The sequence below is a fragment of the Hyperoodon ampullatus genome (genome assembly GCF_949752795.1).
Source record: "Hyperoodon ampullatus genome assembly, chromosome: 1".
Lineage (NCBI taxonomy): Eukaryota > Metazoa > Chordata > Mammalia > Artiodactyla > Ziphiidae > Hyperoodon > Hyperoodon ampullatus.
Window position 1 is genome coordinate 203474907 of NC_136914.1, and position 27028 is coordinate 203501934.

Sequence of the window (27028 nt, forward strand, 5' to 3'; positions counted from 1 at the left end):
AGCACAAAGTGATAGCAATTACACATTTCGTGGAAATCTTTGGTGAGATGCAATCCTGCAGAAGTCTCCTTATTTTGTTTCCCTCCTCATAATACCCTTAGAATCTTCAAGTAATTTTCAAAGGAGAAACCACAAGTCCATAATGAAGGACCAGCAGACCATCCTGAAAAGAAAAAAAGTGTTCTGCAGTTATTTAAAAATCAGTTATGTAAATGATCAAGTCAAAGATAGTTTATTTTTCATAAACCAACACTAATGTGAAATTCTTTGATTTAAAGAGAATAAAGGGTCCAAGATAAATAAACTTGCTTGTTCACTCACTTCATTACTAAACACTCCCTGTTAATGTGCCTTTTCAATGACTCTCAGAAGAAAATTCTGAAACTACCAGGTATCCACAGTTAGTCACGGTTGTTTATGGCAAAACAGTTCTTCAAAAAGAACTAAAAGATACACATTTCATTCTGCACAGATTACTTAATATATCACCCAAGCACTGGACTTCTCTAAAAGAGACTCAATTATCATAAAGTATCATGGATCTGCTAAGAAAATAAAACATTTATTTCTTACATAAATGCAGCTTACAACTAAAACAAGTGAGAAAATTTTGGAACTCTTACCCATTTAATGTATCATACATTTTACTTCCTCCTTGAAGTCTGTTCAATACAATTTACCTTTTCTTTGATATCCAGAGTCATCATTATGAACAGTAACTACACTGTGCTGTAACACAGTGATGTCCTCTGGGGTCGTGGGAAACATAACCTGACAGTAAATGACTCCAGATGCTTTGTTTCTGAGTCTTTTTATGTCTCCTCTCTTGATATCAGGTCTTAATTCTTTGTGCTCTCACCAAGGCTGCTTAAAAGTGTGCTTTTTAAGGTGTTATTTCTAATCTACTATGAACTGGAAAACTAGCTTAAAAGGAAGGCTCACTGGGGAAGTATGCCATGGGCAATGGGCCTACTTTGAGCAACATATAGAGGGAGTGGTGGCATGCACGCCTTGCATTTCCAACCCTTCGCTAGCTATCGCTCTCTCTTCCTTCTTTATTAAGCTTTTTCATAGCTCCACTTCCTCATTTCTCATTCACTATTCAACTCACTGCAATCTGGCTACTGTTACTGGCAACTTTGGTGAAAACTCACCAGAATTCTAGAAAGGGGTTCACCAATTCAAATGCCCACAAAGGCCAGAAAAGTAACATAAATGAATATGTGAGTCATGTATGTAGTCAAATAGGGTATGTTGAGACCAGTGGTAAACCAGAGAGCAGATGCTTAGCTAAAGGAATTTAAACTCAAAAATTAGAATAAGCCAAATAAAGTATAGTCCTATACCATGTTTGGCCCACAGACCATCAGACCTGTTCTAGACTAACTAGTCTAATCAAAGTAAAGGAATTTGTATTCTAACACACACAGAAGGATTCTATTAACATTTTTACATGAATACAAATTACATTTTACATAATGTCAATTTTTTTGCATATAGTTATATTTCACTATTACAAGCTGTTTCAAAATCTCAAAACTTCAATACATGTATAAAATTGCATTTTATGAAATGAGATAATTCCTTATAATTCAAATTTAAATCTATGTCTATTATGTTTATATTCCATAGAAATATATAGAAATATATAAATATTATTTATATTTTATATTTAGATGTCTCCATTCATGGTCTTCTTAAACTATCCAACCAGAGTGAATCTTCTAAAAGGTAAATCAGATTATGTCTCTTCTGTCCTTGGCTCAAATCTCTCCAATCAGTAGTTTCCCACTTCACTCAATTAAAATCCAAAGTTCATACTATGGCCTATAAAGTCCTGCATGGTTTTATTCCAACTGCTCAGATCTCAGCTCCTACCATTCTCTCCCTCGCTTGTTACCTCCTAGCTCTCCCACTGCAGAGATATGTTATTCATTTAGCTAAGAGGTCCTGAGATTACATGACACATTGTTATCAATGAGGACTTTAATTAATTATATTTCAGGTTATTTAAGTTCTGGGACTTGCTCATCTCTGAATCTCCCCATGTCTAGAATAGTGCTCCGTAAATATTTTTTAAATTGAAGTCATATTTTCTACCCACTCCACTGACTTTGCGATTTTACTCCTAGATTCTTACATCTCTAATCAAGCTTAACTTTTAAAAAGACAATCGGGACTTCCCTGGTGGCGCAGTGGTTAAGAATCTGCCTGCCAATGCAGGGGATGCGGGTTTGAGCCCTGGTCCGGGAAGATCACACATGCTGCGGAGCAACTGAGCCCGTGCGCCACAACTACTGAGCCTGCACTCTAGAGCCCATGAGCCACAAATACTGAGCCCACGTGCCACAACTACTGAAGCCTGAGCGCCTAGAGCCCATGCTCTGCAACAAGAAGCCCGCGCACGGTAACGAAGAGTAGTCCCCGCTCGCTGCAACTAGAGAAAGCCTGTGTGCAGCAACAAAGACGCAATGCAGCCAAAAATAAATAAATAAATTTATTAAAAAAAAAAAAAAAGACAATTTTTCTAAGATTTCTGAAGTTTGACCTTATAAAAATTTTAAGAAATGTTTTGTTTATATCTCTAAGTATGCTTTACCAAGAAACAATTTTGCTTTTGTATTTTATGAAGAATCTTTTGAATTATTTGTTACCAAAATGTAGACAATTGGTATGGTGCTATATTTCTAAAAACATGTAAGAATAATCAAATAATCACCCAAATAAGTATTCAGCTACCCTTTTGTTAAGATTCTAAGCTTTAAGGTCAACTTTTTTAATAGGTGAACCTTGATTCTACCACTAACTAGCCAAGTGACCTTGGGCAAGTTACTTAATCTCTCTACACCAGTTTCCTCATCTATATGATCCACCAACGGATTTTAGAATTAGAGGGTAAAGTTCCAAGAGAAACTAGATCTTTCTCTTCATTAAAATTGTCTTATCTTGCTTTTCATGTATCCTGACCAGATTTCATATTATATTCCCACTCACATTATAGACTAATTAAAACATCATAACGGCTACCATGGCTTCTTACCAATTGAGCAAGGAATGGTATGTGAATCTCTATAGCCTAATGAGTCTCTACAAATTTTTCTTAAAGAAATGTCCTTGCAGATACATTTGCCCAGTAGTCTTCAAAGCTCTACTGCAATACTGGACAGAGAAAAAAGAAAAAAAGGCCTCTAGAATCAAACTGCCTGGGGTTTGAGCCCTGGCTCACTCACTCACTCACTGTGGTAAGTTACATGTCCTCTCTGTACCTTGGTTTCCTTATCTTTAAAATTGGGAAAAAAAGAATACCTACCTCATAAAACTATGAGGAATAAGAGAACTAATCGATACAAATCATTTAGAAGCATGCCTGACACACAGCAAGCATTCAATAAACATTAGCTTTATTATTTACAGTCCAGATAATTTCAAGAAAATTATAGAATATTTATTAGAACTTTATTGATAACATGAAACATTTTTCTTTCATTAAATAACTTGTCCATTAGGCATAAATATGGTAAAATCTAAGACCTACCTGCATTGCTGCATCACCTATTGCACGTCGAATTTCCCTTAGAGTTTGGTACCGCTCTAACAAGTGATCACCACAGATGATATCTACCTACAGGCAAATAAGAGTATAAGTTTGCTTTCCTGCTTCAGAAAACCATATGACAAAATGAGGAAGATCAACATAATTATTTTTAGACTAGACTTTGCTATTTTAGACTGATTAAACACTCTCAAGAAAGATTTTAGAAACTTTTTACAAATAAAGTAAAATGGAAGGAGCATTAGAGGACATAGCAGGACAAAGAACACTACAGACATTCAAAATGATTTCCTTGAATCTCTGAGAACAAGTTAAATCATATTTGATATGTTCAGCACAAGAAGGCACAGAAAAGTCTATTATTTAAAAAAGTTTCATGACACAATGATTAAAAGGGCTTATAATGCTTAAAAAGGCAATCTTTAGTTATTTGAATAATTTTCTTAACGAGGAATATCTCATTTTCCAACAGTGGAAAGTCTACGACTGACATAAAGTACACAATAAGGGAACTGTTTTACAGATGGAACAATCTTAACAAGGTCCTTTCAGCCCTTTTAGTAAGGTCAAAGCTCTAAGATAAATCTACTTTTATATAGAATGCTCTAGAAAGAACGATATGGTTGTACAGTTATATATTATATAGTAATATGATTCCAGTATACTCACTTGCTAGAAACAGAAATGCAAATCCTTATATTATTTTTCACTGAGTACTCCTTTCCCAATGCCTTAAAATGGGAACAGGTCCTCAACATCTTGTTAATACATATCACTTAACAGGCTCCCCCTCCTAATGTCCCTATTTAGCTTACAGCATGAAATTTCTCCTTGCTCCAAACAAAAATATCAGCTCTAACTCCTATTTCTCCTTTTCCTTTCTTCTCACATGCAGTTACCAAGTCCTGTTGCTTCCTTCTTCACCATGCCTTTTAAGTTCATATCATTCTTTCAACTGCTGCTCTTAGGCTTAAACCGCTGAAACCGTCTCCTAACCAGATTTCCGACCTTCAAATTCCGTTTACTCTAAAAATCCTATGCACTGCCAACATGTTAGTTTCCCTAAAACCTTCAGCATGGTTGGGTAAGAATAGTAAAAGCAGTTGCATTTAACTGAGTAGCCTCTATGCACAGCATTTGTTACACTATATATTTGACATATGTTATCTCATCTCATTTTCACATTCCTGTGAGCTAGGTATTGTAATTCCCATTTTACAGATAGGACGCTAAGAAGTAAAGACATTAAACTTTCCTAAGGTCACAAAGCTAGTAAGTAGCAAAGTTCAGATTGGAACCCAGGTCTGTCCCCAGGTCTATCTTTCTCCACAGATAAGTGCATGTCAGGGGTTGGCCAACTTTCTACAAAGAGCTAGATAATAAACATTTTAGGCTTGTGGGACTCAGGATCACTGTCACATGTGCTCAATTCTGTCACTGTAGCATGAAAGCAGCCATAGTATGGCTGTTCCAATAAAACATAATTCATAAAAAGATGGCAGGTTAGATTTGGTCCATAGGTCAGTTAGTCAAGCCCTGTGGTATCTCACAATGAATAACCTCCGATTAGTAACAACTTTTGTTTTATGCTTACCAGTTTCAAAGTTGGCAAAGCAATACTTGTTTGCAAAAGGACTTGAAAGCAATAATAGCAGATCTTATGCACAGAACTAGGTCCATGAAAAATTAAAGAACTTGGAAACTAACATTATGTTTTTATTAAGTATCCAACAATCCAGAGACCACCACTCTTAGTGGGCTTCGCCGCATGGTATATATTTATGATGTGGTTACTACAATTTTCTTTTCAACTTAATCTTAACCCCCAGAGGTTAGCCATTTACTAACAGTCTGATGCATATGCTCCTAGGTGCAATGTGTGCATGTGGGGATTTTGGTTTTGTTTTTCTAGAAATGGGATCATGTCACATATTTTGTTCTACATATTCTTAAAACACACACAGACACACACAAACAACAAAAACTTAATATACTATGGAATCTTTTGGAATGCATAGTTAGCTCTCTGTGTTTAATAGCTGCATAGTGTTCCATTTTATGAATATATCATAAACTATATATCCATCCTCCTGATAAACATTTAAACTACTTCTCATTTTACATGCTGATTTTTAAGTTACTTGACTGTAAATACTTCATAAATTAGTTCATTCAAACAGAATCACATCTCTGAGGGTGCCACAAACATGACCCACATATTTGATAATGTGCTAGAAGGACTCACAGGACTCAGCATGATCACAGCTATGAGTAATTACAGCAACACAGCAAGGATACACAGTCAGATCATCAGTAAGGTAAAAAGATGTAGGTAGAGTCTGGAGAAATCCACGCACAGGCTTCCTATGCTCTTCCCTCCCAGTCCAAGAGGAGATAACACCCACACACTCTTTTCTCTAGCAGTGGAAATGCAGCCAATTTGTGCAGTGTTTCTGCCCAGGGAAGCCCATTTGAGGTTCAGAGTTTAGGGTTTTTATTGAGGGATGGTCATGTTGGCATTATCTGCCTAGCAACTACCAAATTCCAGACTCCCAGAAGCAAAGCAGGTATTCATCATAGACCCATTGTTTGTACAGTCTAGGTACAGGGAAACACCCTTAATAGTTTAGGTAACTTTTCATATTAGCACAGGGAACTTTTTACAAGCCAACTTCCTAGAAGCTAGGCAAGGGCCAACCTTGTAAGCCAGCCCTTCTAAAGGCAGCAGCCTCAGGTCTGCTTTGTTAACTCTTTTCTGCATAATCTTTCTACCCTTTGGAGTATTAAGTCTTAGTTAGGAAGAATAACTACGATATTTCTGAATCTCAGAGCAGAAACTGTAATGTGAAGATAGTCTTAAGGGAAGAAAAACCCTTATCTTTTTAAAAGCAAGATCACACTAAAGCTTTCAAGACAGGATTTTTCACTGATTGAGCCAGTGCCACACTCATTCCTCCTTGTTCATACATACTTTTCTTTGATAGAACGTTCTTTTTTTCTTTGTCTGGCTAAAAAAAAAAAAAAAATCCATTCTTCCAATCCTTTCTTTGACCCCTCCAGAGTTAAATCATTCACTCTGTGCTCTTGTGGCACTCATCATATCCTATTGTCATTCAGTTGTTTAGTTTTACATCTTTCCCACACAACTCGGAGTCACCTGGTGGCATTTTCTGTCTCATCTTTGTACTGGAGACCAAGCACATAGATGCTCAATTTAGTACCAATAGATAGTAAATGAATGGTAGGGATACACCATATGACATGTTAGAGTCTCTGAAAAATGATTTGGAAACAATTCAATGATAGGGTTAAGGTCATATACTAAATAAATAATAAAAAAAGGAACCTGGGCTCCCCTGGTGGTGCAGCGGTTAAGAATCCACCTGCCAATGCAGGGGACACGGGTTCAAGCCTTGCTCTGGGAAGATCCCACAAGCCACGGAGCAACTAAGCTCTTGCGCCACAACTACTGAGCCTGCGCCCTAGAGCCCGTGAGCCTCAACTACTGAGGCCCGCACGCCTAGAGCCTGTGCTCTGCAATGAGAAGCCACCGCAATGAGAAAGCCAGTGCACTGCAACAAAGAGCAGCCCCTGCTCGCATCAACTAGAGAAAGCCCTCGAAGCAACGAAGGCCCAACTCAGCCAAATAAATAAATAAATAAATAAATTTATTTAAAAAAAAAAAAAGGAACCTATCTTTTAAGATGGAATTAATTTTGGTAGGATTAACAACAAAATCTACTACCACATCTTTTATATAGAGAATATTTAGTGATCAATGTGGTAATCATTTCAAAAAAGCAAAATAAGGTCTGAAGATCAAATAATGTACAAAGGAACACAAGAGTTATTAAAAAACAAGATACAATAAGACAGCAATAAATTCAAAACACCACTAAATCAACCATGGTGATCCAGAGGCACTGGGCTCTCTTATGTGAAAGAAATCTACTCAGATAATTTTTTTTTTTTTTTTGCTGTATGCGGGCCTCTCACTGTTGTGGCCTCTCCTGTTGCGGAGCACAGGCTCCAGATGCGCAGGCTCAAGCAGCCATGGCTCACGGGCCTAGCTGCTCCGCGGCATGTGGGATCTTCCCGGACCGGGGCACGAACCCATGTCCCCTGCATCAGCAGGTGGACTCTCAACCACTGCGCCATCAGGGAAGCCCTACTAATTATTGATTTCTGATTTGAATTAACTTAAATCTCTTAAGAACACATGTCTACATTTTTTTTATCTTTCAGAACTGTCTTCCATTTTTATTTTTATCTGCCACAAATAAATAATACTTTTAAAGGTATTTTATCATTTAATAGTCCCCTAGTAACATTCATTCCTGCTAGTAAATAACCATTTATGAAGGTCACATATCTGTAAACAAAGAATACATTTTCTATTTGGGACTAAATGGTTTTAAGGAAGGTCAGCACAGAAGGCTCAAGTGACTGGGTTGACCAAGAATTTTATTTTGTTTAATGGTTAACTAGCTCAATGTTTTGTTCATATTAGAAGTAACTCTTGTTTACTCTCTCTTGGATTTAGAAGGCTTAAACAATTTTAGTCACAAATGGGTCTGCATATTTGATAATTCTCTGTTCCACTATTTTAAAATTTTGGTGAAATAGTAATTTATGAATGTTACCAGGTATATAGTACCTGAATTAGAAAAAAATATTTACCTAAAGAGCGAAGAGCTGAGAGACAAAATTAAAGACTGAAACAAATTTTACATCATTTTATTTCAAAATGTTAAAAGCCTTGAATTCTGTGATATGAGGAAAAAATAAGCCCACATTTTTACACAATAAAACCAATTTAGAGCTTTGGCAACCAAATTTCTTAAAACACCAGTGTGAAACTTATAAATGGCTCTGATCAATATCTAGCCACAGAGGAAATAATCTATATCCTAAAGAAAGCCCTCTTGGGTGCCACTTCTTATTCTATATAATCAGGTGCAAGTCTTCTGATTTCTGCTTTTAGAAATAGTAGACTATTATGGGATTACTCACAATTCTTTGTTCAGGAGTCCCTAAACAGCTATCTATTTCTAACCAAAAGTCTAAGAATAACCTCAAGTATGCTTTGGCTACAAGGTGATAGATAAGTCATTTCCAATTTTCAGTTGCCATGAGATACAGCTAGCATTATGTCAAAGTCAGTAAGAGAAATCACATTTAATTAAATTTAATATATATTTAGTACCAGCAGATATTGATACTAAAAACATTAGCAAAATTTCAGATCTACAGCAAATAGACATTTTAGATAAAAATTATTCTATAAAATTTTACACATGATGGAGAATAACAAAAACCCCTTTTAAATTTGACTAATGAAAAAGCAGAGCTATATAAACGTGCATTTTCACTGGCCCACATTATTAAACTACGAGTTTACTTACACTTTATATGCAACAATACATGAGGTTTGAGATTTCCATCTTACAACAAGAAAGAATTATATAGCTAGAATGAGAGATCTTTTTCAATCCTTAGGAAACTAACAGAGTCTATATTAGACAGCTGTTTCACTTTTCTAGGTGTCTTGAGCTAAACACTGATAAATCCAAGGATGTCCTCTGAAGAGAAGTGAATGGATGGAAAAGTAAACTTGTGCTCTACTATCAAAAAGAAAAGAGCTGGAGCTGAAGCTCTAGAAGCTCTTTAATCGTTCTCACACCCTCAGCTTTTCTCTGACACCCATAGATGGTCACCAATGGCAGCAAGTCAAATGTGATTAAATTTGGGGGTGGGGATCACTTTGTACCAATATTCAATTAACATTTACAATATCTACAATGTCATAAAATAAAAGCCACTGCATGAAATCCTAGAGACGGTTCTTTCTTCAATATGTTAAAGGTAATCTCCCAACTTCCTGTCTTTTTACACACATATACTCTACCTGACAAGCTGGATCAAGACCCATTTTTCTTCTGAGGAATTTTTCTACATGTCCAATAGTTGCTTCTCCTGAAACTCGGACAAACTTCTTTTCCAATGGCTACAAAAGTAAACAAACAAACCAATTTCAGATTAAATATACATAAAATGCATAAACCTTAAAGCACATTTTATAGCAAAGATAATTCAATAGATTTTTTTTTTTTTTTTTTTTTTTTTTTTTTTTTTTGTGGTATGCGGGCCTCTTACTGTTGTGGCCTCTCCCGTTGCGGAGCACAGGCTCCGGATGCGCAGGCTCAGCAGCCATGGCTCACGGGCCCAGCCGCTCCGCGGCATATGGGATCCTCCCAGACCGGGGCACGAACCCGTATCCCCTGCATCGGCAGGCGGACTCTCAACCACTGCGCCACCAGGGAGGCCCTCAATAGATTTATGAAAGAAAAATCACTATGAAATTTGAGTTAATTTATCTATCAAACAAGAAAAAAAGAATTTCTGCTTAGCTTCACCTCTCCAAAAGTATGTCAACAATTTTTTTTAATAGAAAGGCTTACTGATTTGTTTTACTACCTCATCAAGAATAAAACTTAGAGTAAAATTTATTGACAGCAAATACCCAAGATTCAATGTCTAAAACAACCTGGTTTCTTCAACAAGAAAACTTCAGGGAAAAAAAAAAAACCAACCAAGGCTGAGGAGGAACCGCTAGACTAAAAAAGATACAAGGCCTATAAATAAGTGATATATCAACCAATTACAATATATGGATCTTATTTGGATCCTGATTTTTAAAAATCTTTAAAACAATTTTCATAAGACAATCTAGGAAAATTAAATAGCATGTGGATATTTAAGGAATTACTGTAAAATTTAAAAATGATAGTATTGGGGACTACCCTGGTGGTCCAGTGGGTAAGACTCTGCACTCCCAATGCAGGGGGCCTGGGTTAGATCCCTGGTCGGGGAACTAGATCCCATATGCACTCTGCTACTAAGAGTTTGCATGCTGCAACTAAAGATCCCATGTGGGACTTCCCTGGTGGCATAGTAGATAAGACTCCATGTTCTCAATGCAGGGGGCCCAGGTTCAGTCCCTGGTCAGGGAACTTGATCCCATATGCATGCTGCAACTAAGAGTTCTAATGCCACAACTAAGGAGCCCACATGCTGCAACTAAGACCCGGTGTAACCAAATAAATAAATAAATATTAGAAAAAAAAAAAAAAGATCCCGCATGCCACAACGAAGATCCCACATGCTGCAACTAAGACCCAGCACAGCCAAAATAAATAATAGATAAATAAATAAATATTTAAAAAGCTGCTTTACACGTTCAGATACAAGTTATAAAAATAAATAAAAATTATAGTATCATTATTATGTTTTTATAAAATGTCCTTATCTTTTAGAAACAAACAATTATTTACTGATAAAATGATATATAGTGTGGGATTTGCTTCAAGATTATATAAGAGAAGTGTTAAAGGTATAGATGAATTGAGATTGGCCATGATTTTATAATTATTGAAGTTAAGTGATGTATACATGGGCATTCATTTTACTATTCTGTTTACCTTTGTATGAGTCTGAAATTTTCTTTTAAAAGTGGAAAATAAAAAGATTAACGGGGCTTCCCTGGTGGCGCAGTGGTTGAGAGTCCGCCTGCCGATGCAGGGGACATGGGTTCGTGCCCCGGTCCGGGAAGATCCCACGTGCCATGGAGCGGCTGGGCCTGTGAGCCATGGCCGCTGAGCCTGCGCGTCCTGCGCAGCCTGAGGAACCTGTGCTCCGCAACGGGAGAGGCCACAATAGTGAGAGGCCCGCATACTGCAAAAAAAATAAATAAATAAAAAATAACATCTAGACTTATATGGCTGGAATCTGATCCAATGGTCTAAGGTGATAGGTAGAGAGACCATAGGTTTTTTTTTTTTTTTTTTTTTTTGCAGTACGCGGGCCTCTCACTATTGTGGCCTCTCCCGTTGTGGAACACAGGCTCCGGACGCGCAGGCTCAGCGGCCATGGCTCACGGGCCCAGCTGCTCCACGGCACGTGGGATCTTCCCGGACCGGGGCACGAACCCGTGTCTCCTGCATCAGCAGGCGGACTCTCAACTACTGCGCCACCAGGGAAGCCCTGACCATAGGCTTTTAAAGTAGAAACTAATGCTTACCTAGCCACTCTCTCTCTGAGGCAATTTTAAGGATACTACTATTAATAAAAATGAAAAGCTGGGGTAATAAGAACTAAAAGGGTACCTTTTAGGAAAACGTGAACAATGTTTTTCTTGCACTAGCAGAGAGGGAGCCCAGAATTGCTACCAAGAGGACCCAGGCAGGTTAGGCACACATTTCTTCCATGTAACAGCACTCAGCTCTCTTATCTGTAATTTGGTTTCTTAAGAACTTTCCTAACAATAGATCTATCCCTTATTACCACAGTGCAGCAGATAGCATGTTAAGTGCAGATATTCCAGAGACAGACTGCCTGGGTTTAAACCCTGGTTCTACCATTTTCTAGCTGCAAGTCTTTGGACAAGTTGCTAAACGCTTCTGTGTCTCCATTTCCCCATTTGTATTGTTAAAATAGAGATACTAATAGCACCTACCTCATAGAATTATCATAAGGAAAGTGTGCTAATATATGTAAATAACTATTAATTCCTGGCACATAGTAAGTACTTAGTTATTACTAGTGTATTGATTTATTCTGTTCTTTATGTAAAGGAATCTAATTAGAGAACCTAGTTGTCATCATGGATACTGATATAATCTAGACAAAAATGGCAAAGGCTTGTGTTCTTTTAACGCAGGTTTAAGAATCATCTTGAAAATCTAAGGCAGTCTTTCTCACTAAGGAGCAGATACAGCAGTGCTCCAGGTGAAGTCCTGATGAAGGTACCGCATTGTAGGTGGCACTGCCTGATTAGCATGAGAATCCCATCATGTGCCTTGAGAAGCTGCTATTCTGGGTAATCTAGCTAGATGCCTGCCTGGCAACCAGTGCATTTCTGAAGGTCAATTTCTGGGGCTTACCATTTCAATAGTAGGCTTCAGGTATACCAACAGAGGACAATTCAATATTCATCATTTATAGTTCTTGGTAAGCACTTCACCCCCAAGTGTTTATTAAGATTAATCCAACTTAGCTAAACTTATCAATACTGTACTTTTTAGACCACCTAGAACAGAATTATGAGATCTGCCAGTATCTGAAAGAAAAACATTGGCCTTGGCTTTCAAAGTTGGGTTCTCACGTGGTTAACCTTAGTCTTCATACCCTAGGCTCACAACTTAACAGAATTTTTTTCCGATATAATTCAGATCCAGCTTTTTTAACAATTTGCTTTTGTTTTTTGCCTTTTTTTTTTCTTAAGGCTACAAAGCAGGTTCTCACCTAAATAGTCAACTCATTTTTTTTTCCTGCTGCATCTAATAGCCTCCTACCATCTGCATATAAACAGGAAAGAAAAATTCCACAAAAGAATTTTACTTCTTTGAAATTAAGCACAGCAATCTTCCCCACCATCTATAACACAAAAGGTCAATTTGAGAAGAAAGTTGAAACAATAAGGTAGAATCTATAGGGAGATTTAAGAGACATTCAGTTATTTTCTGACTATAGAAAATGCATACCACTAAAAATATTGGGTCGGCCAAAAAGTTTGGTCGTGTTTTTCCAAGTGAACTTTTTAGCCAACCCAATATCTTTTAAAAAAGATGGTAACAACTCATTTTACCTTGAAAATATCCCTACCTCTGTCAACTGAAAATAGTTACCAACCCAGTCGCAAGGTAAATCCCTAGCAACCAGATGGTGAATTTGAAATACCACCAAAAGACACCTTGGAAAAATGACAGATTCTGTGTCTGGGGCAAGAGATGTATGAGTTGAGCATGGAACATCTTGTCATATCAGATAGCAAGGAAGCTGTTATAGACCATGATTATCTATGATAAGACAATTGAACATCAATAAAGATAATAATTAAAATGGGTTTAAACCACAAATATATTTAAATGCATGAGTTCATATTAAAGTAAAAACAAAAACAAAAATACCTAATTGATTATGACTGGAGCATGTTAATGAACCAACTCATTATTTTGAACCTTGTAAGTCAAGGGGAAGAATCAGCATTTATTCTTTCTTTCCTATATGAATGGTACCACTGGCTAATCAAATAGAAGTTCCTCATTATTGAAGTATTTTAATAAAAGGAGGAGGAATGACAGAATCATTTCCCAAACCCTATTCAGGTAATGGGCTCAGACATTGAGTACCAATTTTTGCTAACAACACAAAGACACAAACAACCAGACATTAATGTGCCTCCAGATGTACAAAAACACCACCACCTATGAAGTATTCTTGGTTCCCTCAAATCAAACCTGTCTGATTAACACTCAGACTTAACTACTAGTTTACGGGAAAGACAGAAGAACATGTTAAATCATAGCACAGAGATGCAACATCAAAACCCAATCTGTAGGAAACTATAGCACAAATGACCCAGCTTTGTCAACAATGAATTGCAAGAAAAAAGAAACAGAAAACTTACAGATTTAAAAACCTATCAACCAATTACAATGTGTGAACATTATTTGGATCCTGATTTACGATGTTAACAAAACAAAACAAAACACCCACTACGATTGAGATAAAAACTTGTACACTGACTAGATATTTGGTAAGAAACTTATTTTCTTTTTATTCGCCACCTTCAACCTTTTGAAAAATCACAAACTTACAAAGAAGTTACACTAGTAAATGAAGATCCAGATAGCCTTCACCTACTTTACAAATGATTAACATATTGCTATATTTGCTTCATCTCTTCCAATGTATGTAATATGTGTGTATATATGTGTACATTTATTATTTAAGTTACTTGCAGACATTGAGATATTTAACCCCTAAATATACCAGCAGTTATCATCTCAGAATAAAGGGGCTCTCCTCTATAACTACAATATAATTATCAGGAAATTTATAACAGTAATACAATGCAATTATCTAAATGGGTCAAAATTCAAATTTCTCCAGTTGTCCTAATAATGTCCTTTACAAGTTGTTCTTATTTCAATCCAGAATCTAATGAAGGATTACACACTGCATTTTGTTGTCATGTTTCCGTAATCTCCTTTAATCTAGAATAGGTCTGTCACTTTATTTTTATCTTTCTCAACACTGACATTTTGTAACTTTTTTTTGGTATGCTACATGGTCATTAAAAAAAGAGACTCATCTTTTAAGAGTACTGAAACACTTTACAGATGAAATGGCAAAATGCCAGGGATTTCTTTCAGAACAATATTAGAAAGAAGGGACTTCCCTGGTGGCACAGTGGTTAAGAATCCGCCTGCCAATGCAGGGGACACGGGTTCGAGCCCTGGCCCAGGAAGATCCCACATGCCGTAGAGCAACTAAGCCCGTGCGCCACAACTACTGAGCCTGCGTTCTAGAGCTCGCGTGCCACAACTGCTGAGCCTGCGAGCCACAACTACTGAAGCCCGTGCCCAAAGAGTAGCCCCCGCTCGCCACAACCAGAGAAAGCCCGTGCACAGCAACGAGGACCCAATGCAGCCAAAAATAAAAATAAAAAATAAATAAATTAAAAAAAAAAAAAAGAATTCATGCCAATGCAGGGGACACGGGTTCGAACCCTGGTCTGGGAAGGTCCCACATGCCAGGAAGCAAATAAGCCCATGCACTACAACTACTGAGCCTGCACTCTAGAGCCCGTGAGCCACAACTACTGAAGCCCATGCACCTAGAGCCCATGCTCTGCAACAAGAGAAGCAACCTCAATGTGCACTGCAATGAAGAGTAGCCCCTGCTTGCCACAACTAGAGAGAAAGCCCACACGCAGCAAAGAAGACCCACCACAGCCAAAACTAAATAAATAAAAATAAATTAAAAAAAAAAAAAGAGAAAGAAAGAAGGGAAGTGTGGGAATTCCCTGGTGGCCTAGTAGTTAGGATTTGGTGCTTTCACTGCTGTGGCCCGGGTTCAGTCCCTGGCAGGGAAGTGAGATCCCACAAGCTGTGTGGCAAGGCCAAAAAAAAAAGAAAGGAGGGAAGTGGATGGAGGTATAAAAGAAATTAAATTGGTCATTAGTTAATTGGCAAAGCTGTGTAATGGATGCACGGAGGTTCTATTCTGTCTACTCTTCAGTGTATTAAAACATTTTCATAATTAAAAGTTAAAGAAAAAATTTTCTGAACTATATTACTGCTTGGCGAAACACTTTTAAATTAAATGTAGCAAACAGACTTTATGATTTTCATGCCATAAGTGTACATGGTGAATAGTTTAACTAGGCATCATCCTAGTCAGACATATTTATTTGAACAATAAATAAAAGACAAGGTATAAAAACAGCTTTTTAAGTAGTAGAGAATACTGAGCTATAATATCAAAAGCTAGAACTCCCTTATAAATACAGAATTAAAAGAAAAATGTTAAGATTGCCCATGTGTTAGCTAAGAAAATATAAAAAATGACTGTTTGCTGCAAAGTAAAAATAGTCAAAATACGCAGAAATACGATCATTTGTTTCTAAAACAATATATTCATTACCTCTTATAGACATAAGCCTGCAACTTAACATCAGTATCATTAGTTAACACTGAAAACTTAATGCCTCAAAACTATAAGAACAGTATAATAAACTTCTATAAACCTAGCTTTATCAACTCAAAGCCAATCTTGTTTTAAATATACCCCACCCATTTCCTACCCCAACTGCTTCCTGGCCCCCATTCCCCAGTTTTGTTTTGAAGCAGACCCCAGACACATCATTTCATTTGTAAATACTTCGGTATGTATCTCTAAAAAATAAGAACTCTTTTTAAGAACATAATACCACTATCATACTTTAAAATTCCTTGATATCAGAAAATAGACAGTAAATGTACAAATTTCACCATCTCAATTTTCTTACCTAGTAGAAAATGATTTTATTATTTTTACGGTTGTTATTACAGAGAGAATAAAAATAAAACAAAGATTTCACACACAAAATATAATAACCAGTGATGGACTCAAGCTAAAATTCTAATTTATGCATATATTATTTTTATCAGATATATTTTTGTACTCTCAAATGTATACACTAAATATACTACAAATAATGCTTCTATTCGAAGTTTCTATTGGATCTTGGCTTGTTTTTTAAAATTTAACAGATTTATTGAGATATAATTCACATATAATTAAATTCACCATTTTAAAGTATACAATTCAATGGTTTTTAGTACATCTATAAAGTTGTGCAACTATCACCATTATCTAATTTCAGAACATTTTCATCACCCAAAAAGAAAATCTTACCAATTAGTAATCACTCCCAATTTCCCCTCTCCCCCAAGCCTCTGGCAACCACTAATCTACTTCCTTTCTCTATGCTTTTGCCTATATTGGACATTTCATATAAATGGCATCATATAACATGGTCTTTGGGTGCCTGGATTCTTTCACTTAACATGTCTTCAAGGTTCATACAGGTTGTAGCATGTATCAATATTTCATTCCTTTTTATTGCCAAATACTATTCCATTGTATGGATATATCATATTTGGTGTACCCATTCATCAGTTGATGGACATTTGGGTTACTTACAATTTGGGACTATCATCTCATAAATTTCTTAGTTTATTTTCAAATCCAATCCAAATAAACGCCATACACTGATGTCCCTTGAGTCTCTTTTAATCAGTATGTTCTATCTACATGTTCCCTCTTTACGTCTTTCCCTTTTATTTGCTGAAGAAACAGAACTGTTTGTCCTGCAGTTTTCCACTGTCTAGATTTGGCTTATTATATATTCTTACAGAGTAATTTAAAAAGTTCCTGTGTCCCCTGGATTTCCTGTCAATTAGTAATCTAGGGGTATGATCAGCTTCACATTTCTTTTGGCAAGAACACTTCATAGGTGGTAGTGTCATATTTTTTTGATGTATGAGGATCAGAACTACATAAATATTCTAAGCGCATATGTGCTTTCATGGAAGCAATAGGCTAATATTTTAATTTTAGTTCTTTCTTCATGAGATTTTTATACTCTGTTGGCTTGTCTGGCTACTACAGGTCACTGGACAGGTGTCTTCAGTGAACTCTAGGAGCATATGACTCTATACTTGTCCCATATAGAAACTTATATGCTACTTTCCCACCCAGCACACTATGAAAGGACTTCCTAAAGTTAATCACCATAGTTTGGTATTTTACAACTTAGAAGAGGTAAAAAGTTACCAAACCTAACACTGCATTCCCTCCATCACAATGATCTCTGGAAAAAACCTATAATATACTTCATTCAGAAAAGTACTCATTTGTTCCTATGCTTCAATTCATGTCCCCTAAGCCATTATAGTCACAAAACAAAACACTATGCCCAACCAGGTATAATTCACCCATATTTTATTTTAAATTTTTATTAGGTGTTCTTTTTTTTAAAATTTATTTTCATTTATTTATTTTTTTGAACTTATTTATTTTTTTGGCTGCACTGGGTCTTCATTGCTGTGCACAGGCTTTCTCTAGTTGCGGCTAGCGGGGGCTACTCTTGGTTGCAGTGTGCGGGCTTCTCATTGCGGTGGCTTCTCTTGGTGCGGAGCATGGGCTCTAGGCGCGTGGGCTTCAGTAGTTGTGGCTCACGGGCTCTAGAATGCAGGCTCAGTAGTTGTGGCACATGGGCTTAGTTGCTCCACGGCATGTGGGATCTTCCCAGACCAGGGCTCGAACCCGTGTCCCCTGCACTGGCAGGCGGATTCTTAACCACTGCGCCACCAGGGAAACCCCACCCATATTTTAGTATAGACTTTGACAAAGTCACTGAAAATCTAAGCAGATCAAAGTCAACTATTTCCTTATATATTTATAATCCCAAGTAACTATAGGCCTGATTTACCCCTTTTAAAAAAGTCACCTTTTCCTGAGTGACTCATACTATAGGAGCAACACTGTGTACAACGGCACCTGTAATACTGAAGCCTTTAAGACAACTCTGAACTTAAGTATGTTACAAAAGAGTTCATTCTTACCTCTAAAGTTTCAGTAAATGATTGAAGTAACAAGTTGGGGCAGGCTAACTTCAACCAAAGATGTTACATGCAAATGAAATTTTAAGCTCATATTTAACTTTAAATGCCAAATATGCAAAAAATGCTCCGAAACATTTTTTTAATCACCGAATTAACACAGCATCTGGTTTCAGTTTTAAAAATTACTCACTTATTTTTTCCTTAGACCACTGTTCTGAATTAATAACAAATTCCTACTTAATAACTCTTTTCTCATAAACCTATTATAAGAGAGCATTACTGAATGTACTTCATATTTCAACAAGTTTTATTTATAGAACAAATTTTATAGACTGTAATTGAAGGCAGTCTCCATGTGATTGCTAATCTTAAATTTGTGTGCTACAGGGTACTCTTGTAAAGTAAATGAAAAATAAAATACCTTAAAATGTCCCGTGCCTTCATTAGCACTGAAAAACGAAAGCAAAATTAATCAGTTTTGAACTATATGTTTAATTATATAACACAGAAAAATAACATAAATACACATATTTGAGGAACATCAACTTAATTTTAAAACATGGTCACCTAACCCTTTATGAAATAAACAAATGTAGTTAATTGTCATATCTGCCACCTAGTGGTAAGGCAAAGGCAGTTTTATACAGTATTTTACATTGCTTTGTATATTTACTTCCAGGAGTTAAAAGTATACTCTTAATATTTATATTTCCCCCACATGTAGCATTCTAACATTTTCTAGCTTAAAGTAAAACTTCTTTTTTTTCTGTCATAATTAATGTGTTTTTTTCTTGATAGCAACGTTTACAAGATAGAGTCCTTACAAGAAAGCTGCTACATTTCCTGTTGTTTTACTTGTAACATAATCACCTGGGCATGATTTACTCAGTTTGCTTTTCCCCTAAAAGTACAAAGAGATTTCTTGATTAAATCCATTACTTTTATATCATGAGGAGACAAGGAACAAACGTTTTTTGACCATCTACTATGCACCAGGCATTATATTAGGTCTTCATATATTATGCATGTTTTTCATTCAGTTCTCACAGTAACCCTTTAAGTCAGGCATTAGAATCACCATTCTACAGATAAGGAAAATTAAGCTCAGAGAGGTGGAATAACTTGCTTAAGGTCACACAGCTAGTAAGTAATAAAGCTGGGTTTCAAACGCGGGTGTACATATCAAAGCCCACATTCTTTGTTTTTTTCGGCCATGCTGCACTGGATCTTAGTTCCCCTGACCAGAGATTGAACCTGGGCCAGGGCAGTGAAAGAGTTGAGTCCTAACCACTGGACCTCCAGGGAATTCCCAAAGCTCACATTCTTTCTTCCCTATCATGTTGTGAAGAATAGGCAATATCACGATTGCATCACCTAGAGTATTCTTATAATACAAATATAGAGAAATATATTAATATACAATATAGATAGTATAAATATCTATTTATAGAATGTTACATTGACAAACATAAAACATAATTTATGTATACACATTATATATAGATGTAAATCTAAGATTATAATATCTTAAGAGTTACAAAATAAAATATCCTCAGGAATTCCCTGGTGGTCCAGTGGTTAGGACTCCGTGCTTTCACTGCCAAGGACGCAAGTCGATCCCTGGTTGGGGAACACTAAGATCCTGCAAGTTGCGCAGCCAAAATAAATAAATAAATAAAATATCTTTTTTATTATAAGAATTATCTCTATAGAATCCATGATTTATGGGCATCTGGCTTCTGCTTGAATACCTAAAGAGATAGCTTCTTAACTTACAAGTCGGTTCATTCCATTTGTGGGCAACTTTGTTAGATATTGCTTGCTTGCACTGAATCAAATATGTTTCTCCCCGTAACTTATATCTATTGGTCCTAGTTTTGCCTTTTGGTACTCTTGTGAATTAGATTCAATCTTTCTGCTACTACACATGACATGGTTTTCACACCTTTTACTATTCTGATTACACCGCAGTTTACTAACATCTCTCTTAAAATGTAGTGCCTAGAGCTGAACATAACACCCCAGTTGGATAACATAGCATACAGTGGGATAGCACCTCCCTGGTTTACTAAACACCACTGAGTTTAAGATTGCATTAAATTTTTGCCATATCTTCTCTCATACACTTATTTCATGTGAGTCCATTTTCTTTACTAGGCCGATGTTGTACACATTACAGCACCACAGACTACTTTAACCTTTATTTCTGAATGACCCTGCATTATTTCAATATTCATATACTGATAATAGTTTAGACATGTTAGGAATACCATATGTTGATTCTTATAACAATCCTGTGAGTTGGTATTATAATCCCCAATTTAGAAATATGGAAACTGATGATCAGAGAAGTTAAGCTACATCCTAGGGGTTACATACCTTAGTTACACTCTTCAAAGTCTATGCTCTTTCTATATACACTATACTGCCTAAGGTTATTTCTTTTTATAATCTTCTACTTTACACACAGAAACTGAAGAACAAAAAGGAGAAGTACTGTACAAGACTATCTTAAGATCACAAAACATGCATACCAAATTTAGGGGAGCGGGGAATCTCATATTCATTCCAGTGGTTGAAAAATCACTTCCACGGGCTGAACCTACCTCAGGATTTTTGCTAATCCAATTCAAGCAGGGTCACCAGCTGGACCAAATTTGCCCTTGTACTTGTTAAAACTCACCTGCCATTTGTCCTGCCATGAAAGAGCTTCCTATGGGTTACCCTCAGTAGCCTGACTTCAGTGGTAACGCCAAGCTTTTCAATGTAGTAAACATGTGGGGATTTAACTCCGAGGACTGGCAACTTCTTCAAAAGGACTCTTTGCCACATTGGAAGCTTTCTTCCCCATAACCATTTGAAAACAGATAAAAGACTATTTTATGATGTAGACAGACTACTCATCATAATCATCAACATATAAGGTTCAATTCTCTTGTTTTACAGATAGGGAAGCTGAAGCTCTGAGAAGTTAAAAATACAAGTTCCATGAGGGCAAGGACCATGGCTGACTTATTCCAATTACATTCCCAGCAGCTAGCAGAGTGCTGTGCTGGTACACGGCAGGACCTTAGTAAACATCTTATGAATAAACAGAAAGCGACTAGCTCAATTTCACAAAGCTATATAACAAAGGAGCTAGGACTTATATAGATCTTCTTATTCCAAGTGAGGGCTCTTTTTTTCTACAGCAGGGAATGTGTTAACAATGTAACAGCTCCAGTAAGTGGTAATGACTGCTTTGACCACAGACAGTACTCAAGTCTCACTCATTAGGAAAGCCTGCCATGATTAAGTATTGATTTCTCCTTTGGACAGACAGAGGTAATGTAGCACACCTGTCACATATTTGCCATCTTTGCATTACTGCCACTTTTCAAAAAAGGTATAAAAAAACTGTCAGTTCCAACTGTGCGTTAGTGGAAAAGGTTACATTTCCCGAAAATATTTTTTTTAGAAATAGAAATTCCTTTCAATTTTCAAATTTTAATTAACTAGACTTATTAAAAATCAAGTTACATGGTAAAAAGTCAAATACAATGAAAAGTAAGACTTTTTCCAATTCTATACTCATACACTCCAGTGCCCTTTTCTAGAAGCAACTGCTATCAACATTTTCTTATATGTCCTTTCAGGAATGGTCTGTGCCTGTGGGGAAAAAATATATATATATGTATATATGCCCACCACCCGCTTTTAAAAAAAAACATAAAGAGTACATGCTATATATTCTCTTCCACATCTTGCTTTTTTCACTTGAGAAAGTGAATTTTGGCAATAGCTCCATATTAGCACATGCGTTACTAGCACATGTTCATTGCTATATACCATTATTTTACCAGTTCCCTTTTGGACATTTAGGTTGGAACACATTCTTTAATAACAGAAATTGCTGGTTTAAAGTCTGGTATTACATGATTTCTTCTCATTCTTCTAAAAAGATCTTTATTTCATTATCATCAACCACTACTACATGGGCTCTGTGGAGGCATAAGAAAGGTTTCTCACCTCTCACGGATCCTTAATATCAGTTGAGAACACAGGATGAATACATAAAGAGATAAATACAACATAATACAAGCTAGATACTAAATAAATAATACAGGCAACCTAGAGTTATAAGGAGGAAGTGACTGGGAAGTCAAATAGTCATCAGTGACATAAAATGGAAGATCTAGATCTTCCAAGAAAGGCATTTTAGTTTATCCTGCAAACTATGGAATTATTTTGAAAACTACAGTTTGATACAGGCCAACTCTATGATGACAGTCAGCCTAACAATATTGCAGGATAATGGAGTACACCATATGCTACAGTGTTTGAAAGAAGCAATTTTTATTACTTAGGGAGATATCCAACTACTTTGGAAAATAATTTGGCAAAACCAAGTAAAGCTGAAGACGAACATATCCCAAGACACAGCAAATCTACACTCTTAGAGAAATATCTCATATATATATATAAGGAGATACGTAAAAAATGCTTAAAACAACAGTGTTTATAATAGCAAAAAAATTGGAAACAAAGTGTTCCACAGTACAAGAAAAGATAAATTATGGTATAATTATTTTAAGGGAATACCAGGCAATGGTGAAAATGAGTGAACTAGTTATACATTTTAGCATGGATGAATCACACAATGCTGAGTGAGAAAAGCAAGTTAGAAAACATGGTATGATACCATTTAAAGTTTTTAAGTGGCCAAAAACAATTCTACATATTGTTTAGAAATAGATACACATGTGGCAAACACACAAAAACAATGCATGGGAATGACAATCATTACTTTTAGGAGAACAGTTATTAACCCCTAAGGGAAGGGGGGAATGAACAGGAAGAGGTAGCCAAGTGCCTCCTGCCATATTAGCATGGTTTATTTCAAAAGCCAGATGATGGAGATACAAGTGGTTATTTTACTACTCTTTAGTACCTTTTTCTAAGTCTTAAATATTTCAGAATTATTTTTTAAAAGGCTATCAGAAAAACTCGATATGACCTTAGTTCAGGATGATTTTGTAACTGTTGGGACTTAAAAAATTCTTTATTTTAAAGTTTAGGGTAGAGGTTTAGGGTTACTCACCCAATAAACTCTAGTAATAAAGACATGTCAAGTTCAGGTGGAATACGAAACACTGATTCTAAGACTTTCTTAGATCTTCCTTTGCTCGAAGGGACTGGCTGTGGAACAGCTATTTGATAGCCAAACAAAAAAGTTAAGTTAGAATATAAATATCATAAACTGAGATCTTTGGAAAATAATTACAGAAATTTAACTATGTTGACTATTTAAAACATCACAAAGCACTCACTCTCCCTTTTTAAAATAATATCAGTTAATCTGTCAAAGCCAGTGAAATTAGTGACAAGCCTGGGGAGCACTCCACAATGGAAGGCAGACATGTATGGCTGGTTTATCAGGGCCACAGAAAGAGCTCAGCATAATAGCAACAATAGCTGTAGGTAGCCCTTAATAAGCACTACTATGTGCCAGGGCTCAGGGCTCATGCTTAGCACTTTACATGCACCATCTCATTTAGCCCTTATTATAATTGCATGGCATAGGTACTAATGCTTTTTTCTTTTAAATTTTATTGGAGTATAGTTGATTTACAATTTTGTGTACTTTAACTGTAAAGAAAATGAGATTACAGTTTAATGAGATTAGGCAATTTGCCTAAAGTCTCTCACATAGTAAGTGGAAGAATGAAGATTTAAACCCAAATCTAACTTCCATACTGTGACATTACCATCATCATAAAAACTAATATTTGAGCAGTTACTATGTTCCAGGCACTGTTTTAAGTGCTTTGTATTACTCAACGTATCCTTACAACAATTTATAAAGTGTTATGATTATCCCTGCTTTATAGAAGAGGAAACTGAGACATTGAAGTAATTTGCCAAAGTCATACACCTAGTACGGCGGCAGAGCTAGGATCACACTCAATATAGCTCCAGAGCCTGTACTCTTTAATCCTTATAAATAATTAAATTGGATTACAGTAAATCATGACCTTCAAAATCTTTCTCTCTCTTTGATCATAAAATAACCAGCTATCACCAAAAAGAACCTCAAAGGAAGTAAATTTTATTAAGTTAGTATTCTTTAATCTATAAATACATTATGGTATACACCCAAACTTACCAGGTTTAGGTACTTCTAGACCTCTTTCTTTATAGAAATCATGCATTTGCTTTTTTTCTCCTAAAAAATGATAAAACACAGACTAAATTACACTTAAAATGTAACTAGCAGAGTCAGAGAGATTCTGGGATTCACAACTATGTAATAAAATAAACTTACTTTCCTCTAGATTGATCACTAATTTGTACACTATGTCTTGTAACTGTCGGTCCAACCTAATAAAAGGAAAGGATGGAGAATACCTCAGAATTCAGAAAAATGCATTTGGTACAGAGTGAATGATGCTCTTTGTAAGTAACTGTTTTCTCTTAGGGGTGACTATCTCCTTTCTCAGAGCTGAGTTACTTTTAAGGTAGCACTCATGGTTCTCATCTGAGAGAAACTCAAGTAATTGTATGTGGTCATAATTACAAGTAATTATAGACTCTTGAACTATTTGCTAAATTGCTCCATGTGAACTGGTCTTATTCCCTTAATAAGAATGCAAGCTTCAGGGCAGAGACTGTATTTTGAAAATCTGTGTATCATCTGCAAAACACTCTTTTATGAAGGTAGTAAAAACATAATAGTATTTGCTAAACAAATGAAAGCAGGTCACCTTTAGTGTTTTTCTTCCCTTAGGAAACTGAGCATGAACTGAAAATTTAATAAGCCACAATGACCTATGACAGACAGGCTTTTCTAAAGAGGCCAGTTATTTCAGGTATTAGTTTTAAAAATAGAATTCTAGATACACAGAAAAGGATAAGCCTAAACTAGCCTCATCAACTTGACTGATGAAATTAAAATCTTCAAGAGAAGAGATCTGTGCCTTTTTTTTTTTTAAAGTTTCCAGTGGATATCACAGTGCCTGGTACACAGTAAGTGCTCTATATGTATTTCTTTAAAGAACATGTATTTCCCTTTCTCGTCATTTTGAGATAGGTCAAGAATTTACTACCAACTACACAATTTCAAGCTTTCAGAAAAAGTATACCTAAAATATAAATTTTACTTATATATTCTTACCTTATGTTGTAAAGAGGCTGTGTCTGATGTACTACTATGTTGCATTTTGGACACCTGTTGCTATAGTAAAAGTGTCTTACAATGCAGCTTTTACAAACTGTTGGAAAAAAAATGTTGAAATTAGGATACTTTCAAGACATTTCAAAACTTGAACATATTATTTGGAAATATGATGAACTATATGCTTACATGTATGAAGACATTCTGTAATGGTAGTTGCATCTATTAAGTAACCTTTGCAAATGGAACACAAGATGTATGGGGTCAGCTCAGAGAGATTTATCAGGCGCTGCAAATGCAATGGAAATAGTTTTAAAATACAAGTCCTTGCCTTTTCAAATTCTTAAGCGATAATCCCCAAATTATATGATCAACAATGTGTCGCTTACTTTGCAACATGGAAACATGTTACATTACCTCCAACCCTTCAAACACTCTCATCAAAGTTACAATAACACAATATAAACCAATGTTCCAAAAAGATCTCATTCTTTTGGAGATACTGTATATTGCCAGATGAGGGGCATCTTACTATATGAATTATTGCAAAATGGACAAACTTTCCAGATACTGGTGTTTAATATTAATTCTGAGTGGCTAGGTATGTTGTCTAACTTTATGAAGTATGCGCTGCCCCATTAAAAAAAAAAATCTCCCCATTAGAGACTGACTAGGTGGGGAAGGGTTTCCCATCCTCTCAACACCCTGTAGAAATGGACCGTAAGCTCCTGGAGGGCAGCAGGCCGGTACCCTTGGCGCCTACATCCCTGGCACGCAGTAGCTTCAATAATGAGTGAGTCGGACCCAGAGAGCTTAAGGGACTGCAGGAATGTTACAATATGAGTCGGCAGGGAACCGGGCCAGGACAGAAGGCCGGTCCGCGCCACAAGCAGGCAGCGCAAGGAGAGGTGAGGGTCCGTGCAAGTGCCAAAGGCTTCAGCGGCGAGCGGGGAACCCGGCCCTAACTGAGGAGGCCCGGCGTGGTCAAACAGGGGCTATCAATACCTCCTCCTCGTCCTCGGAGTCCGGCCGGCCCCCCTCCAGCCTCAGTGAGAAGTGGCTCATCTCTTCCTCCTCTTCCTCCTCTTCTTCCTCCTCCAGGTCCTCATCCTCTTCCAACTCCTCGTCCTCGATCTCGAAGCGGCCCCTCAAGCGGCCCAGGCTGCGCTCCGGCTCCAGCTCAGGGGGCCGGGAGCCCGAGCAGCCGGGAGCCCCCGCCTCGGGCAGTGGCGGCTGGCCCTCCTCACCCGCTGCGGGCGCCGGGGTAAGGGCAGGCGGGGAGACGGGAGGCGGGGGCGGCATGGCTGCGGCTCCCTCGGCCTTGGCAGAGCCCGCGGTGCCTGCCGTTATCACAGGGACCCCCTCCAT

At 36.8% G+C, this 27028-nt stretch overlaps 1 protein-coding gene across 2 annotated transcripts; it reads right to left on the minus strand.

The window, feature by feature from the left end:
* Nucleotides 1-106: 106 nt before the first annotated feature.
* PCGF6 (polycomb group ring finger 6) lies at nucleotides 107-27028 on the minus strand (the record flags this gene model as incomplete). 2 transcript variants are annotated; one of them, XM_079721089.1, is made up of 10 exons in its annotated part: nucleotides 107-163; nucleotides 3536-3622; nucleotides 9462-9560; nucleotides 18929-18956; nucleotides 23588-23696; nucleotides 24653-24712; nucleotides 24812-24867; nucleotides 25661-25757; nucleotides 25850-25949; nucleotides 26666-27028. In XM_079721089.1, the coding sequence occupies 10 exons, from the start codon at nucleotides 27026-27028 to the stop codon at nucleotides 107-109; spliced, it is 1056 nt and encodes a 351-aa protein (XP_079577215.1). The 2 variants fall into 2 exon arrangements, with proteins under 2 accessions (XP_079577215.1, XP_079577216.1); XM_079721090.1 differs by lacking the exons at nucleotides 23588-23696; nucleotides 24653-24712; nucleotides 24812-24867.